Genomic DNA, 19,360 nt, shown 5'->3' with positions numbered 1-19,360 from the left:
AATATAGAAGATATGTGCAGTGCATGGTCTGCAGACCTGAGTTTAGTCTCTTCCCCCTAAGAGCCAAATAACTCTAGACAAGTAGAGAGCAAAATATTTGCTCTTTCTGAATTTTAAGTACTTCATTGGTAAATGGAGGCCAGTAGTCCTATCTTTAAAGGTTGTTGTAAACTTAAGTGCTCAATAAATGGTGGTTATAGTTATTTTTATTCTTTTGTGACAGTTTTATAAAATATAAAGATAACCATGATTAAACATTTATATATAACATTTGTATGATTAAACATATATATATGGCAGTGAGGCATCTTCTATTACAACAAGCAGAAAACACATAAACTCTATGTAGCATCCTATGTCTCAAGGGTTACCACTATTTTGAGGAACAGAAACATCTCTTCATATAAATGTTAGGATTCTTTGTTTTGTTTTCCACCCCATATATGCCAAAACAATTTGATAGTGTAGGGATGCGACTTCGTCAATTCTGATGTGCTCCCCACCCTGGCACATAACTATTTAAGTTACAAATTGGTATCTTAGATCATTCAAATTAAGTCTTATCAGGAAACCAGTCTACTAACAGTACCTAAGGTCTTGACCAAGTTGACAGAGGCATTCTTGTTCTTTATAATTTCCTACTTCTTGATAGTCTAAAGATGACAGTTACCACACTTTAGTATACTAGAGTCCAAATATTTTCTAAGAATCAATATGTCTTAGGGAAAGAATATAGAAGGGGAAGTTAGTCATTGGCCTTTAGAACAAGGTCTCTGTTACATAGTAGCTGTTGCCACAGTCAGATTTTTCACCTTTCCTTCTATAGATGATGAGAGTGGAGGTTTGTTTTTGAAGGGCCACGGTTTCATTTCAGAGTTCCAAATACTGACAGGAAGACCCTACAACTGTTGTGCTGGGCTTCAGTGCTATCCCTGCTAAGTTTGATCAGGTATGACTCCAGATGCTGGTGCTTTGCCTCTTTTTTTTGGAAAATATTTTTAGTGAATTATCCAGGAACTCATTATTTCAGAGAACTATTGGAATGATCCAAATCATAGTGGTGCTCAAAAACATAAGAATGTAGCTTCAGGAGCGCCTGGGTGGCTCAGTGGGTTAAAGCCTCTGCCTTTGGCTTGGGTCGTGATCCCAGGGTCCTGGGATCAAGCCCCGCATCAGGTGCTCAGCGGGGAGCCTGCTTCCTCCTCTCTCTCTCTGCCGGCTTCTCTGCCTACTTGTGATTTCTACCTGTCAAATAAATAAATAAATAAAAATCTTAAAAAAAATAAAAAGAATGTAGCTTCATTAATAATATGAGATGTGAGTTGAAAACCCAACTCTATAAACTTAGGGTTATCTAGTTTGAGATGTTGGAATTCTCTGCTGGACAAGTCACTCAAGTCTCTTGTCCTTTCTGTATGTTCTCAAATATTTATTTTCCCTAAGGAAATTTATTTCAAGTCCTCTTCATCTAATCATACTAGTTCAGTTATAGAATATTTCTCTAATCCACATTATTAATCTTTTGTTTAATCAGTATTCTATTTCCTTTATTTTTGACAACTCATATGCTTTTATGTCTTTACCCTCATTGCAAAGTAATGGTGATTTCTTTTCATCTCATTTTATCCAACATAAACAAGAGAGGAATCAATGTTACCAGTCTCTGACTCTTTGATTCTAGGGCCATAAACACCAACCTTGGGTGGTTCTGTGGCTTTAGTTATCACCTATGGTGGATAATGTAGTGGTTTTCTCCAAAATTCATTCTACCTTTCTTCTACTATGTAATAGCCATGTGATTTGGATGGGACCAACTGCAGGTGGGACCAGTTTAGGCTAAGCCAGTGGTTCTCAATGCTGATAGCTCATTAGAATGACCTAAGGAGATTAAAATAAAACAGAATCAGCCAATGTAAGCCCTCCTCTACAAAAATGTCTGGGAGTATGACCCAGGCATCAGTACTTTTTAAATAATTGCCAGCTAATGCTAACATGCAGCCAGTGTTGAGAACCACTGGTCTCCCAACCAGGATATTTCCATCTTCCCAGCCATTTGCCTTGGTTTAGGAGACTCAAAGTTAACTTGTGTCTTTTCCAAGCTACATGAGTGATTGTGGTGGGCATAAGGAGCCTAATCAGCATAGCTCAGGATTTTTGTTTTATGAATGTGGCTGTGTTCTCGGTTTCATCTCTTTGTCATTGAAGAAACCCTGCCATGGGATGAAGCTCTTACTTGGAGGAAGATACAACTCTTTGGCTGAATTTTCTGTCTCAGCTGAGTTCTGACAAAGACTAATTAAGCAGGCAGTTCTTGCTCTCTTGGAGTTTACCTTCCAAGACTGACAATATCAGTTTAGATGATCAGGTACAGGTCACAAAAAAATAGTGGACTGTGGGTGCCTGGGTGGCTCAGTGGGTTAAAGCCTCTGCCTTCGGCTCAGGTCATGATCCCAGGGCCCTGGGATCGAGCCTCGAATCGGGCTCTCTGCTCGGCAGGGAGCCTGCTTCCTCCTCTCTCTGCCTGCCTTTCTGCCTACTTGTAATCCCTGTCTGTCAAATAAATAAATAAAATCTTAAAAAAAAATAGTGGACTGTGAGTTAAGTAGACACTTTAAACATAGAAAACATCCTATATAATGGAAGACTACTATACTACCATCCAGTTGGGTATAGAATTTAGTATAGGTTGAACATACCTCGTACACAGTTTTGCACTAAATACTTAAAGGAAACTATAATGGAATCATACAGTATGGACCTCTAGAAGAGCAAGTAGCATATGTATGCTGTGTGGAGGTAATTGACTTGGGATATGGAAGGAGGAATCGGGGAGCAAGAAATAATCATGTAAATTGTATGAGGCTAAGGACAAATGATCCTGTAGCTACTGTGTAATAACTCAGTGTGGCATGGTGAGAAGGTCATGGATTTGTGGTCAGGAGTGACCTGGGCAAATCATGGCTCAGTCACCTACAAACTATGTGGTCTCTCTAGAGCTCTCTGAATTGTGAAATTACTGTGTTTTCCCCTCCAGCTGTGACCGCAGAAAGAGGCAGTGTGTGGCTCACATTATAAGCAGGTGTATACAGCGGGGCTTTTTAGCTTCGGTCCTGGCATTTTTTTTTTTTTTAATGTCACAACTGTTCTTTCCTTTTTTACCATTTTTAAAAAATGTCTTTCTGTATGCTTATTACAAGAGTGTTAGTATTGTATTAGTATGCTTGGGCTCTCATGACGAAATACTACAGACTGCTTGGCTTAAACAACAGAAACGTATTTTCTCACAGTTCTGGAGGCTAGAAGTCCAAGATCAAGGTGTTGGCAGGGTTGTTTTCTCCTGAGGCCTCTCTCCTTGACTTGCAGATGGCGGGTCTTTCCCTCTGCCTTCACTTCGTCCTTCCTCTTTTGCATGTCTGTGTTCTAATTTCCTCCTCTTATGAGTACACCAGTCATATTGGATTGGGCCTACCCTAAAGACCTCATTTTAATGTAATCACCTCTTTAAAGGCTGTCTCCAAGTACAGCCACACTCTTCAGTACTAGGGGTTAGGACTTTAACATACGAATTTGCTTGGAATACAGTTTAGGCCATTGCAGTGATTTTAAAAAAGTAATCTCCTCCGTAAATTTCCTCAACTGTAAAATGGGGATAAAAAATTACTCTGTGTATGATTAGTTGAGGATTATGTGAGGTAAGTTCAAGTTATTACATGTTAACACAAGTGAGACATAATAGCACTTGGCAATGGTTAAAGTATCTTACTTTCCTGCTTTTTGGAAGGGAAAAGAAATTCTGAAATTGCTTGATAAAAAGAAGGGATACAAACCTTACCTACTAAGGTGGTAGGGTGTGGGTATTTTAAATGAGAAACAAGTAGGGTAGCCAGGGAAGTAGGAGTGGGGCAATGGGAAAAAAAATTTTTTTAATGTATTTTGGAATAGATGAGCAAGAAAGCAAAGGAGGCAGAGTGGTTTGTGGTAGACTCTGAGGCGGGGGTCTACTTCAGAACTAAAAAAGCCTCAACAAGAACTTAGCTGTAATAAGTGTGATAATTTCAGGATTGTATTAAGAATTTTAGACTAAGGGGTGCTGTGGGTGCCTCAGTTGGTTAAATGTTGGACTCTCAGTTTCAGCTCAGGTCATAATCTCAGGGTTGTGAGATCAAGCCCGTCATCGGGCTCCACACTTGGTGCAGAATCTGCTTGGATTCTCTTTCCCTTCCCCTCTGCTCCTCTCCCTGCTTGTGCACATACCTGCACATTCCCTCTCAAATAATAAATGAAATCTTTTTTAAAAGGTTTTATTTATTTGCAAGTGAGAGTGTGCACGAGTGAGGGGAGGAGCAGAGTGAGAGCGACAATCTCAAGCAGACTCCCCACTGAGCATGGAGCCCCACTGGGGGCTCGATTTCACAAACCTGAGGTCATGACTTGAGTGGAAATCACGAGTGGGCCACTTAACCAATTGACCCCAATAAATAAAATCTCCAAAAAAAAAAAAAAAAAAGAATTTGAGACTGAAAGAGATCATCATTCAATTCCTTTATTTTATAGAGGAGAAAACTGAGGGGGAAATTAAGTAATAGGCTAAAATCGCACTTCTGGGAAATTGACAAAGAAATTATCAACTTTGAAAAATGAGATCCGTGAGTGGGAGAAGAAGAAAATAGTAACTTTGAGGCAAATATCTGAGTTCTACCTGGCTGTCAGAGCAAAAGCTTATTTATTACTATATTTCTAGGAACCAGGGAAATACCCAGTATATAGTGTTCGGTATTTGTTAAGTTAATCCAAAGTAGATATTGAATTTACAGAGAACTTGTTAAACCATAAGTGTGTATTTTTTTGTGATATAAAACAATGCAGCATATTTGCCAAAGATAGGGGACATCTCTAGTATCATCCTGAAAAATTAACATACAAAAAATATTACATTAATAATTGAATTTCTAAGACTGATGGATATAAGCTGAGTATTCAAAAACCAACTGTATTTCTTTCCACTAGTAGCAAACACATACTTGGGAGTGTAGGTTGTGCATTGCCTTGGAACCCTGACAGTGTTTACTAAAGCTAAGTGGACGCTTACCCAATGGCCAAGCTGTTACTCTTCTAGGTGTGTATCCAACAAGAGCATGTGCATGTGTGCGTCAAGACTCACATACAGAAGTGTTCATGACTGCATTATTGGAAAGAACAAGTAACTAGAAACAACCCAAATGTCCACCAACAGTAGAATGAGTTGATAGATTGTGGCTTATTCACATAGTGGATATGACACACCAAACTGTAACTATAGACAATATGGGGATGGGTGAATCTCACAAACATAAAGGAGCCCAGTCGTAAAAGAATACATACTGGATGGATCTACTCAAGTAAAATTCCCCAAAGAGGCAAAATCCTGCATTGCTAGAATCAGAGTACTGGTTACCTTTGAAGAGGTAGAAGAGGCTGGTAGGGGGGACTTCACTGGTGCTAGTAATGTTCTGTTACTTGTCTGAGCTGGACATTTATGACTTGTGTGCTTTTCTGCATTTATGTTATATTTATATCGCACAAAGCTTAAAAATATGTCCAAATGTAGCACGTGTTGAATTTTTATGTATCATTGCTTTCACTTAAAAGCGGTAACACATGATTGTTTTAAATGTGATTGATGCAGGTATCTTAGAATGTACACCTGCTTCAGCATGTATATCTGGATGTATGTCCTGCCTCAAAAAGAGCCCCTCCCCTCCGAGTCTCCTTTTTTCTTTTTTGGCTCAATATCTTTCTTGTACTCTTACTTGTCATTTACTTACAGAATTACATTCTTAGCAAACAAAACAGTACAGTGCCAGTGTAGCTTTCCTATATTTAAATCTAGTTATTTCTCTCATAGAACGTTTAAGATATTGGAAAGAAGGGCGTCTGGGTGGCTCAGTGGGTTAAGCCTCTGCCTTCGGCTCAGGTCATGATCTCAGGGTCCTGGGATCAAGCCCCGCATCGGGCTCTCTGCTCAGCAGGGAGCCTGCTTCCTCCTCTCTCTCTGCCTGCTACTCTGTCTACTTGTGATCTCTCTCCCTCTGTCAAATAAATTTAAAAAATCTTCAAAAAAAAAAAAGATATTGGAAAGAATTAAGCCTAGAACTGTGTGTATAAATAAGATCCCAGCTTCTCTATCATCATCTCCGAACATGTAGAAAAAACTTGAAGGATATCAGCTATAAGCAAACTTTTTTCTGAGAAGGGGATAGACTTTCATTTCTACTTTTACACTTTTAGTATTGGAATTTTTTACAATGAGCGTGGATCACTTTTAAAAAGATATGGTTTGAAAGTACTAAGTTAAAAGACAGATTTTGGTTATTTAAATATTTTATTTCCTGCAACTAGAAAGGCCTCCACCATATTTTCCTTTAACGCTTACTTATTAAAAATGTATAAAACTGACCAGTTTAGTATTGTCACAAAACTTCAATAGTGTATATCTTTTAAGTTCCTATTCAATATAATCACTTAGATAAGACATAAAACTTTGAGTTATGTGTTTTTTTCTCTTTTTCCAAATTTTCCATTGTAAGCAATATTACTTTTTAATAAAGTATTTAAGGTAGTCAAGACTTCATTATTTCAGTCTTTGCTTACGAGGTTAATATGTTGTGGTTTTACAGGATTTTCTCCCCAATATTTATTGTTCTTTTGTTCCAACTTGGAAGGGAAAAGCCAGACTAGAAGCTATATAAAGTTATTTTGTGAGATGGCTATTTTTCTGATGATACTATTCATAGTTGCTAAAAATACACACAATAGATCTTGAGGAAAATGCAAACTGCTAGAAAATGGTTCTTTTAGTAGCACATTTTTCTTTGCAAAGTCAAGGCCTTTCACTCATGCATATACCACGGGTGTGTTCACCTCCCTCTGTTTCCTCCCCAAATTTCCTAATTGCATTTTTAGATTGTACAATTGTGTTTGTTCTTTGTATATGTAAATATACAAACTATTTTAAAATAAATTTCTTTTGGTAGCTGATTAGTTTTATTCATTGCAATTGGACGGTGATAAGAGGTCACAGGTCTTGCAACTATCCCTGGAAATTAGGAAATTAAATCATGCCCTTGTGACTAGATTCATCAACTTGGAAATAGCTTAGCTTTCACCCTCCTCCATCCTTCTGCAAAGTGTTCTGAAGAACTTAGCTTCAGTGAATAAAATCTGAAAATTTGAGGTTTATTTTTCTTTAAAAGTATAAACGGAGTGTTAGTATTTTTCAGACAATTAAGAGCTAAAATCTGAGGGCTTTGGTTGTAGTTCTTTTTGCTGCTGATTAGGTATTCCTTGGTGGTGATTAGTGAATGTACAAATGCAATCATTCAGTAGGGCTTAATCACTCCTATGAGAGAGAAGTTAGTTACCCAGAAAGAGAAATTGAAGCTTGTATAACTTCCATTAGTCTTATTTTTTTAATAGCAAAAAAATAAAGAAGAAAAAATTTTGGCTAAATTAGGAATATTGGGTCATGTAAGATAAACTGTGGGTTTAAAAGAAATGGAGAGCCTGGGTAAATATGCTTACATGAATATATTGCCGTGCGATTTATTGTATTGTCTGTGGTACGACTAGCTTGTGAAATACCGGCCCTTATGGCGGCCGGACAGGTTTCTCTCGGAGACAGAGTTTGAACTGCTAGCTAAAACAAGAGTATCTCCTCCCTGTCCTGGGTGGCTGGGCCCCCAAAAGCCTGGGCAAAGGGGAGGAGGTCTCTCTTTTCCCAATTTTGGTACATTACTCAAAGTTGAGAAGAGAGATACACGGCTATAGCATAAAAACAAACAAACAGAACCAAAAAAACCAGATCTGAGGCAAGAGGAGAGTGGAATGCGTGTGCGTGTATTTGAGCTATACCGTATTCCTTTCTGGTGAGATGGGTTACAGGCCCGAGAGAGAGGCCTGGGGAGTGGGTTTGAGCCACTTGGAATGGTGAGCTGGGCAGGGGGGTCTATATAGGGAGGCCCACCGGCTGCTCGGGTCTAGCATTGTAGGGTGGCATGACTTTGTTAGGTCCAAGGGTTGTTTGTCACAGGTATGGTTCAAAAGCTCTGTTTTGCAGACTTCCCTAGAGGACCATCAGGGATTATTTTATTTCGTTTTTTAAAAGATTTTACTTATTTATTTGAGAGAGCTTGCGCATGCGCGCTTGGGCACAAGTGGTGGGAGGGAGGAAAAGCCAACTCCCGGCTGAGCGGGGAGCCCAACGCTAGGCTCGTTCCCAGGACACTGGGATCAAAATACTCCAGCGTTCCAGTCTAGATTTCTGGGTTATTCCTAAAGTGATCATCTGTCCCAGTTTGCCCAGGACTGTCCTGATGTGAGCACCGAAAGTCCTGCATCCGGGGAAACCCCTCAGTCCCAGGGGGATGGTTGATTGCCCTATTTTCCCTTCTTGAGCCACTTAGCAGCTCTAGACGGAAGGGGGAAAATGTATTCTCCCTGCCCCTGTGCTCAGTCTCTTCCCTGCAGTGCAGCGGATAAACAGCCCTCGGCTCTTGGGTCGCAGTTCAGCCCAGGATGCACTTTCAGAGAGGAAGAATGTTGCCACATTTCCAGTGTGCCCAGATTATCTATTGCTGTGTAACAAATGACTGAAGATATTAGAGGCTTAAAACAACATTGCCTCATTATTTCTCCTGGTTTCCATGGGTTAGGGATTTGAGAAAGCCTCAGCTGGCAATTCCGGCTCCCTTAGGACCGCAGTGGCAACACCTGGAGCAGCTGGGGACTGGTCAGACGACACTTCTGTTTCATGTCATCTCGGGGCCCCTCCAGGCCAAGTCTCTGTATGGGCTGCTTTGAGCTCTCTCCAGTAAGTTTGATGATTTCCTTACAGTTCCGGGTTCGGAGCAAGTGTTCCAGCTAGCGAGTAAGAAGCTGCCTTGATGATCACATAGGGTACTATCGCAGAGCATCCTCTTGCCTAGTCACAAGATTCGGGGGAGGGGGAGCACAGACCCCACTCCCTGATGGTTGGGATAGCAACATCACAGCATGTTGGCATGGGGAGATTACTGGAGCCATCTTTGGAAAACGCAGTTTGCCACAATTACCTTGGCCCAAAAAAGCAGTTTTTCACTAATAAAGGTAATGAAGTTGTTAAAATACAATTTTTCCTCATGAATTTTCATAAAGCAATTTTCATTTAGGTTGAAAACAAAAAGATCAGCCTGTAAATGTTTTCTTGAATTGTTCTGAAAACCCTTGCTCACCATTGTTCTACTGGAATGAATATGTGTCTATAATATATAATATATATGCCCCCCCTTCCCCCTAAAAAGAAAGCCGACTGACCGAGATAGGTGTAGCAAAAGTTCATAAGCTTCTACAGGAGGAGTTTCAGCGTGTGTGTGTGTGTGTGTGTGTGTGGTGTGTGAGTTTCCATGCACATGTGCAGCCTGGGCGGGGCGGGGTGGGGGGAGATGGAAAGGAAAGAGTGATTGGGAGAGTGGAAGGACAGCACAGGACTCTGGCTGAAGGGAGGGTCTGCAGCAGGAAAGAACTCTAAAGACATTGATGGCTGGAGGTGGGGGACTCTACAGGATATGGGCAGTGGTGGTCACTTATGAGTGAAGTGCAGGTATACAGAAAGCATCCCTTTAGTAAGAGCATTTGGTTTAAAATGTGGCTACGATGTTCAGGCCCAGCTCTCTCCCATTGTGATGCTGAAGACACACGAGTTATTTTTTTCTGATAGCTTCTTACGTAATGGTAACAGAAATTGGGGTTTAAAAAATTTTTTAATGTAATGCCATCAGGTGGGGAATTTGCCAGTTAGCATTGTTACAGCAAAGTTTCAGAAAGGCATGCTGCTAATCTTCACTTTTTTGAACTGATTTCTTTGGGCTTGTGTATATTTAATGTTCAACTTTTATGATTCTTACTTGACGTCTCTTGTTTTGTCCTAAACGCGTTGTTTTCCTGAGGAAAAAGTTCAAAGATTAAAAAAAGAAAAAGGATAGCCAAGAGATCATAATTCTGAGCCACGACTTGTTTGTGTTTCTGGGTTGCAGAAATACTGTAATACGGTCCAGCTCGATTCTGGGATCGACTACCGGAAAAGGGAACTTCCTGCTGCAGGAAAACTCTACTATCTGTAAGTTTTTCTTTGTTTAAATGTAATTTTCTAAGTTTAATATCGAATAATTAATCAGGAAAAGTTAAGAAAAATAAGTAGGGTAATTATTAGAGCAGGAAAGGCTAGTTCTGAAGCCTGTGATTCTTAGAATACAAAATGTTATAATGTTAACTTCTCTAAACTGTGTTTTTTGCCATCCACATTTGCATGATTTATAATGTGTGATTGGATGAAACCCTAATTAGTTTTTTGGGGAGGAGTGATGACAGATGGTTAGAAAGTAATGAGATCCTCTTACGAGACTCTAGGATTAAGAGAATATCTTTATTGTGAGAAAGTAATTAATTATTTGTGGACATTTCCTGACAAATGTGCCATTTCGGTTCCCCCAAAATTGTTGTTTTATTTTGTTTGACAGTCTGTTGTATTTATTATTGTTGACTGACTTCCGTACATAACTATGTAAAATATATATACACAAGTACAGCTGGATATATTTTATCCTTTCAAAACAAAGGCTCTCCTGAGTAGGAGCTATTTATAATAATAGATGTATTCAGCACGTGTAGCTAATGCTGACAAACAAATAGTTGGTTTTAAAATGTCATTTGTGAGAACCTGAAAAGGGACGAGTGCTTTACAAATGTAATCTGTTTAGCGTATCCCGCCAGCGTTGGGCACATAGTGGGTTCTCAATAAATAGGTCTAAGTGCTAATTGTGATTTAACTCAAAGGCATGTTTCTGCTAATTTAAATTTTGATGACAAAAGAGGTTCAGCAAAGTTCTTGTCTCTGCCACCTTGTAAGCAGAAGTACTTTACTGTTTTTGAAGCAGAAATTAGCTAGAAAAATCACATAATTAAAATTGCATGCTTTACAGTGTACCAAGGGGGACAATTTCAGTTTATTATTCAGATTCTGATGATTATTATAGAAGGTTCTTCATGTGCCCTTAAGTACTTTGTCTTTAAAGTACTTTATAATTTTAAAAAATTCTTATAACACTTCTTTCTGCTTTAGCTTGGACTTTTCCCCCTCTGTTCCTTTTATGTTTATATTTGCAGGTTTTTAAAATTTTTCTGATATTTGCAGTCTTTCCTGATTCTTTGCTACCAATTTCGTGATATTCCCGATGTGTGGTACCTAGAAATTAGCTTCTTACTATTCTCTGCATTCTTTTTCAAAGGGGGCAGTCTTTGTCCCCCGTTTTCCCACAAAATGTATCCTTATGTGGAGGAATTAAAACATTTTCCTAATGGGAAGTTCCTTCAGTTGGGATGGTAGTCTGGGTCTACATCATGAGATTTGTTTCCTACTGCTGGAGAGGTCTCAGTGGAATTTACAGGATGTGGAAAGCTGCTTTTGTTGGGAGGATAGCCATTTTCTCTCTGACCTTCTCCCTGAGGCTGCTTCTTCCTTTTCCTGCTAAAGTGCAGTTTAACACAATGAAATTCAGGTTTGTATTTAAAATACTCACTGGAGGAAAACAACAGCTAACAGCAACCCAGAGTCCAGGAATGGCACTCTGGATCAACTTTCTTAAAAATATATGTATTCATTTAATCCTCAAGGAAGGTAGGTTTTGTTTGCGTATTTAACAGCAAAAAGAGCTTTACTATAATCGGATAATCAAAACTAGAGAACCTAAAGGCACAGCTCACTCAGCGGTAAGGCAGATACGTGTTCCTGAGGAGAATCAGGAATTAAAATCCCCTTGGGAGTGGGAGAATACTATTTGCTAAGGCTGTAATTTATATTGTTTCACAGGAGTCCTTAGGAAGAACTTCTTTCATGACAAAATTTCCTAGGGTCATGTTAACATTTCTGATTTAATTAGGTTTCTTTTGCTCTTGTTCTTTTAGGGAAGCTTAATTAATTTCCCCCATAACAGATTTTAATGCCCCATACTATATATTGCCCTATTACAACGTGTGTTTCTCTTTACTACCCTCTGCCTAAACATCTGGCAATTCGTACCTGAACATACAAGTTCAGATTCCTCCTTTGCCCATCTCATTGCCCACCGCCCAGCTGTCTGAAAAGAAAAACAAAATTCTAGCTTCCCTCCGGGGGAACATGAAGCATTATCTCAGGATTTCATACAAGCAGAATCCTACATATGATCTTTAATGAAATAGAAATATTCATTAATTCAGTATTTTATTAGTCAAACTTTCCAAAAGCTAATTCAGAATGTCGCCAAACACAATCCAAATAATATCAAGAATTATCAGAGATCTTACAACGTACCCAAAAAGTTCACATGGGAACACTTTCTATGGTTCATAAGATTGTCCGGGTTGCAAAATAACTAATTCATATGTGACATTATATGTTTGTATGTAATCTATTTTAGTTGTAGTTTTACATCACATTAGATGTAGAAATCTTACAGTATATTTATAAAATAAGTTCCAGATGTTTTTGGCTCATCCGAAGTTCTTAATCTCATACAAAACAAACTCAGAAACTTGAAATTTAGCAGGTTACAAATGACAGAAAGCTTAAGCCCAGATATCTGAACTTTGCAGAAATTAAAACACCCCATGATTGTCCAATTTTTTATTCTGTGGTAACTGCATGATCACCCCAGACATGAGCACGATGTTATTCTCTTCCTTGTTGCTTGGTGGATTGGGTTCAGTAGGCATCCCATGTGGGGAATATGGTTTGCCAAAATCTAAGCAGGTCAACTAAGTATTGGGCTTCCTGTTTGCATTTGGGTGGGGGCTTGGATGAGTAATTTTTTTGAACTGCCTGGTGTTTGCTAGTGGTGGCCGTATCCCATGCCCTCCAGAGAATTTCACTGCTTCAAATTAGTTCTCTAATTGGGGGCTGATGACAGTGGAGGTTTTCATTTTCTATATGCAACGAGACTCTCTTTTCAGACAGGAAACACCGCTGCTGAGGGGGTCCACGGGATGTTGCCCCAGGCTATTTTGCTGTCACTTTTGTGAAGAGTTATGGTTTTTTCATGGTGAGAGGAGATCAGACCATGTTGGGCTCTCCCTTGTTCTTTTCTCTTTTTCTTTTTCATTCAGGAACGAGTAGTACAGGTTCTTTTTCTAAGTTTGTTGAAGGAAGTAGGGCTTGGGGGTGGGGAGAGGGTTCCTATTCTAATACCATATATTTGTCATGCTCCCCTCAAAGTACTCCACCGCTAGCACAAAGGCCATGGCTGCAGTGGAAGACTTTAAACTGAACCAGAAGGGATGGGGGGAAGGTATTGGGCCTAGATTTGATTTTACCCAACTTACCAGCTAATAGGTTTGCCTGTTACTGTTTCATGGATGCTGGCAGAAGCAAGAGAGACCTGGGTCAGAGACAAAGGATTTTATGACCCTTGGTGTGGAGAACATGTTGTGTCCGTGCCCTCCTTGCCCTGTGGTTCCATTGTCGGGGGCACGGGGAGTTTTGGCAAGGGCCCAGATGAATACCTTCATAGACAATGAATTGTAGTATAGGACAGGAACTCTGAGCTTGGGGAATCTACCATTTTATAGCCAGAAGTAAGCAATCCTGTTTTTTATCTCAAGGGAGACATTGTCTTGTCCCTCAAGGTTTCTTGTGCCAAATACAACCTTGAGAAATGGCTGGGGCCACGCATTCTTGGCACGCTTGGCAAGATGCGCAGATGAGTGAGAGACCCATTTTGGACTGTTTCTCCCAATAGGGGAGGGACACTGACCAGACTTTTAACCTTAAAGAAGCCCGGCTTTCTCCTTTTATTTCTTTTGGCTCTTATCCATTGAGTCATCCACTGCTTATGCAAAATTATATCTGAACCTGTTATTCAGTTATGGAATATTTCAGTTAAATTATCTCAAGACCATTTCACTTTCATGTATGTGGGAACTATGGGCCATACTGAAATGATTAAAAATTTGTCACAACTTTTAGATAAAGTCCAAATACTCACATATTTTGCCTGGCTTTTTACAGTACATATATTCACCTGTCTTTTGAGCCGATCTCAAAAAGAAGTTTCTTTTTACCTTTACCTATTGAAGTTTTATGTCTGAAGTACTCTTAATCTCCACTTGGGAAATATCTACTCCAAACAGAAAATAATTTTTGAGAATATATCTTTGAATATTAAAAAAAAAAAGTTTGCTGGCCAACACCACACAGCTCTGTTTTAGAAGAAAGGTCTGTGAAAACAAAGACTGGAGCTCATACATGTTAAAACATCCCCACAATTAAAAACTTCATGTTTCTTTCCTATGATAGTCCCTACACACTCCCCCTTCCTCAACTGAGAGAACCAGATCAATGAAAACTTAAAATATTTCTTAACTCGGGGCACCTGCGTGGCTCAGTGGGTTAAAGCCTCTGCCTTCGGCTCAGGTCATGATCTCAGAGTCCTGGGATCGAGCCCCGCATCAGGCTCTCTGCTCGGTGGGGAGCCTGCTTCCTCCTTTCTCTCTGCCTGCTCTCTGCCTACTTGTGACCTCTCTCTCTCTCTCTCTCTCTGTCAAATGAATAAAAAATATCTTTAAAAAAAATATTTCTTAACTCAATTGTCACATTTTTTCATACCTAAAACATTGGCAGACATCTGTCTTCTGCCTGGAAGTTCCCCATTTCTAGTTCACCAGCGTCTCTAGGACATCTTGGGACCTTCTCCCCAACACCAACCCCCATCATTACCATTCCAGGTGTTTATGTCTTAGACATTGGACTTTACAGTGTCTGTCTTAGTTTTTCTTACCAGTTAGAGTACCAACCTGGTCGGTCATTTCCTGTTCTAGTTCCCACTGGAGAACCTCTGAAGCATCTGCCAATGAAATTTGTCGAGTCAATGGAAATTGTCAAGTCTAGTTCCTTTCCTTTTAGACTGTTTCAGTTCCATCTTCCTGCCTGCCCAGAGTCCTGTGGCAAGCTGTGTGCATACCCCATTGAAACAATTTTTCTCTCATCATCTATAACAAAGATTCTATGGTAGAAAGCCAAATATGGGTCCCCTATATTCTTTTCCCTTTAATTCCCTGAATTCCCTCATGCATCTTTTAGAGTCTATTACATTCATATTATTCCTACTCTGATACTAGTTTTCATGGTGTCACAATGGAGTAATGATGGTATTGAAGGGAAAATAGCACATAAGTTAAAGAATGTAAAATGTGTTTAGCAGCAAAGGATATAGAAATATATCTATATGGTGATAGTGACACAAAAACAGAGGATGACATAGCATATTTTCATTTGAAGTTGTAAGGCTTTTTGAGGGCCCATTAGCTGACAAAAGTAGCACCTGATCAGGATAAGGAGCCCATCAGGTCACCTTTGTCATTCTTGGGTTGGTAGGTGGGTGGGGGAGAAGGGAGGCTTATACCCTCCCACTATACATATTTTGATTGCTTTTTCTGCACATCTGGCTCTGAAAGCTATGCTTAGTATTAATGTAGCTACATCAGTTTTTAAAAAATTCACATTTCCATGATCTATTTTTTCCCATCCTTTTGCTTTTAACTTATCTGTGTCCTACTTAAAATGGTTTCTTGTGAGCAAGACATAGTCGGGAATTTATTTTTACGCAATCTGACATACTCTTTCTTTAAGGGGGGTTGTTCAAACCATTTAAATTTAATGTGTTTATTGGTATGGTTGGATTTGGTGATAACATTTTTTTTTTCTGTTCTTCCCATTTACCTCTTTTTCTGGCTTATTTCATTTTTAAGATTCCGTTTTCTCTCACATCAGCTTATTTACTATACCTTCTTGTTTTTGTTTTTGTGGTTGCTGCAGAGTTTAGAGTAAGCATCTTTAACTTATAATAGTCTGCTTTCAAGTAACATTATACCTCTTGATGTACAATATAAAAACCCTACAACAATGTACTTCCATTTTCAGTATCCTGGCCTTTGTGCTGTTATAGCCCTACATTTTATTATGTAATTATGTATTTTATTATGTAATATTATATGTATTTTATGTTATATACTACACAATATGGTGTTACTATCTTTTTTTTTTTTTTAATTTATTTGACAGACAGAGAACACAAGTAGATGGAGAGGCAGGCAGAGAGAAGAAGGAAAGCAGGCTCCCTGCTGAGCAGAGAGCCCGATGCGGGGCTCGATCCCAGGACGCTGGGATCATGACCTGGGGCTCGATCCCAGGATGCTGGGATCATGACCTGAGCCGAAAGCAGAGGCTTTAACCCACTGAGCCACCCAGGCGCCCCTGGTGTTACTATCTTTGCTTGAACAGTCAACAAACTTTTAGAGATTTTTTTAAATAAAAAAATTCTTTTACATTTATATGTATACCATTAGATGGATACCATTTCTTATGCTGTTCATTCTGTTGTATAGTTTGAAATTTCCATTTGGTTTCATTTTCCTTCCTTTTGAAAGTCTTTAACATTTCTTGTAGTGGTATTCTGCTAGTGGTGAATGTTCTCATCGTTTTTATGTCTCATGTGTCTCTAAAGTCTTTTGTTTTTATTTCTGAAAGACATTTTTGCTGTCTAGAAAATTTGTGGTTGACAGATTTTTTTTCCCTTTCAGTACTTTAAATATTGTTGCTTGATTATCTTCTGACTTGTATTGTTTCTAATGAGAAATCTATCATTCTTTGTCCTTCTTTACATAAGATGTCTTTTCACTAGCTGCTTCTAGAGTTTTCTTTTCGTTATTGGTTTTAAGTTGTCTGTTTATGATGTGCCTTGGTGTGATTTTGTTTGTTTGTTTCTTTTTCTCAAGGTTGGTTGTACTTCTTGGATCTGTGAATTTATAGTTTTAATTAAATTTGGAGAGTTTTTATTCCTTATTTCTTAACATACTTTGTCCCTCCTCCCCCTCTCCAATTTCTGGGACTCCAGTTATACCTATATGAGACCTCTGTATGTTGTCTCACAGCTTCCTGATTCTCTGCTCATTTTTTCCCCTAATCTTTTTTTCAATCTTATTTCATTTTGGGTAGTTTCTTTGGCAGTGTGTAATCTGCTGTTAATCCTATTGCATGTACTGTTCATCTCAGACATGGTATGTTTTTGTTTCTAGAAGTTCAACTTCTAGAAGACTTTATATCTTCTTTCTCTGTTCTTAATATCTTTATACCTTCTAGGGTGCCTGGGTGACTCAGTTGGTTAAGCGTTTGTTTTAGGCTCAGGTCTCATGGGATCCTGGTATCAAGCCCAGAGTCTGCTTGTCCTTCTCCCTCTGCTCTCTCTTGCTCTCTCTCAAATAAATAAATAAAATCTTAAGAAAAAAATTCCTCATACCTTCCTCTAGCTTAGTGAACATACAGAGAATATTTATAATTACCGTTTCAATGTCTTTGCCCCCTAATTCTACCATATATGTCATTTTGGGGTCTATTCCTACTGATTGATTTTTATCCTTTTTATTTTTACAGATTATTTATTTTATTTTGGAGAGTGTATGCAAGTGGGAGGAGGGACAGAGGAGAGGGAAAAAAATCCTCAAGCAGACTCCTGACTGAGTGTGGAGCCCGGCATGGGACTTGATCCCAGGACCCTGAGATGACCACCTGAACAGAAATCAAGAGTCAGATGCCTAATCAACTGAGCCACATAGGTTCCTGGGTTTTTATCCTTTTTAGAAGTTATATTCTCCTGCTTCTTTGCATGCCTGTTAATTTTTATTGAAGGCCAAATATTGTGAATTTGGGCTTTGTTCTAGGACACAGTTAAGTCACTTGGAAATAATTGTATCCTTTCAAGGCTAAGCTTTGTAAAGTGGGACCAGAGTAATTTTTATTCTATGGTTAATTACTCCCACTAGCGAAGTAATACTCTTCTGAGGACTCTACTCAATGCTCCATGTGTTAGTAGGGCTATCTACTATGACTGGAGGAAATATGAACTATTTCTGGCCATTAGGAGCTCCGAGAGTAATGCTATGTGATTCCAGTGCTGTTTTGTTGTTGTTTATTTGTTTGGCCCAACCTCTCTCCCCGCCCCCTTACTACCACCCCATTCCAGAGGCCTGGGGGTACAGGAGACAATGAAGCCAAGAGTCCTCTCATTGGGTACTTTTGAGCACTCTGACTCTCAAATGGCAGGCCTCCTGGTGACAATTACAGTCATCCATTTTTCTGTTCTTTGCTCTGCTTCACCAGTGGCATAGCCCGCCTCTGGCCTTGAGTCATTTCTTCTCATGCATGGACAGATAAGTATTCAGTTCAAAGACCTGTGAGGGACCCTTTGCAGATCATGGAACCTTTGTCTTTGGGTGTAGCTCTCTCTTCAGTATTCTGCCTTGCAAAAACTAGCTGCCATGGCCTCCCCAAATTCTGAATCTGTTTTCTCAACGCAGAGACCACTGGGATCTGATTAGGTTTCCTCTTCTGAAGCCTGGAAGCTCATCTCATTTGTTTTCTTTCCCTCAGGGATCACTGTCCTGTGCTTTCTGTGAGCTAGTGTCTGAAAAAACATTGTTTCATATAGTTTAGACAATTTGTAGTTATTTAAGGTTGGAGGGCAAATCTGGGCCCTGTTACTTCATTATGGTCACATCTGAAGTGTAAGTTTCCAGTCCATTATCGTGAAAACAGGTAAATAAAAGAATCAAGTATCTTTCCTGCCTGTTTTAAAAGAACTGATTTTTAGTATAACAAAATAGTTGATGAGGGATGGTTATCTTTATAGATGTTTTCTAGATAACAGATGAAAAAAGAGTGAAAGAATTAGAATATCACCATTTTGTAAAACCATCACCATTTAATGGAACTAGTTAATGATCTTAAGTTCTATAATAATTGCAGTAGAAATGGAACCTGAATTTGATCCATTTACAGGAAATATTAAGGAGCAATGGAATATGTTAAATAACATCACGGGAATATATTCTTTAAAATGTAGACTGCATATTTTTTTAATGACATAAATAACTTGCTTCTTGAACAAATAAAAGAAGAGAGAGAACCTATAGATTAAAAGAGACTTAAGGAACTTAGCAACCAATTTCTGTGTGTGGACCTTACGTAGGTCCTGAATCAAACAAACTGTAGGGACAAAAGCAAAAATAAAAACAGTATGAAACGACAATCAGAGACATTCACGCACTAACTGCGTATGTCATGACATTGAAGAATTAGTGGTAGCTTTGTTAGGTGTGATAAGGATATTATACTTATTTTTTAATAGCTTTATTGAAATAGAATTCACATGCCATATAGTTCACCCGTTTAAAATGTATAGTTAATGACTTTTAGTATATTCACGGAATTATGCAACCAGAACCAGTCTACTGTGGAATGTTTTTATCACTCAACCAA

General features: G+C 39.0%; 1 protein-coding gene across 2 annotated transcripts in view; it reads left to right on the top strand.

The window, feature by feature from the left end:
* LOC111158338 (AFG1 like ATPase) overlaps window positions 1–19,360 on the top strand; it is a 236,522-nt gene that overhangs the window by 160,588 nt on the left and 56,574 nt on the right. For both annotated transcript variants that reach the window (XM_022520315.1, XM_022520316.1), the window contains one exon: window positions 10,050–10,132. In XM_022520315.1, coding sequence (XP_022376023.1) covers window positions 10,050–10,132 — 83 coding nt within the window. The remainder of the gene's footprint in view (window positions 1–10,049; window positions 10,133–19,360) is intronic.

Source organism: Enhydra lutris, unplaced genomic scaffold (assembly GCF_002288905.1).
Source record: "Enhydra lutris kenyoni isolate GAN:26980312 unplaced genomic scaffold, ASM228890v2 scaffoldscaffold58, whole genome shotgun sequence".
NCBI classification, from domain to species: Eukaryota; Metazoa; Chordata; class Mammalia; order Carnivora; family Mustelidae; genus Enhydra; species Enhydra lutris.
This window is presented reverse-complemented; position numbering and strand designations above follow the sequence as displayed.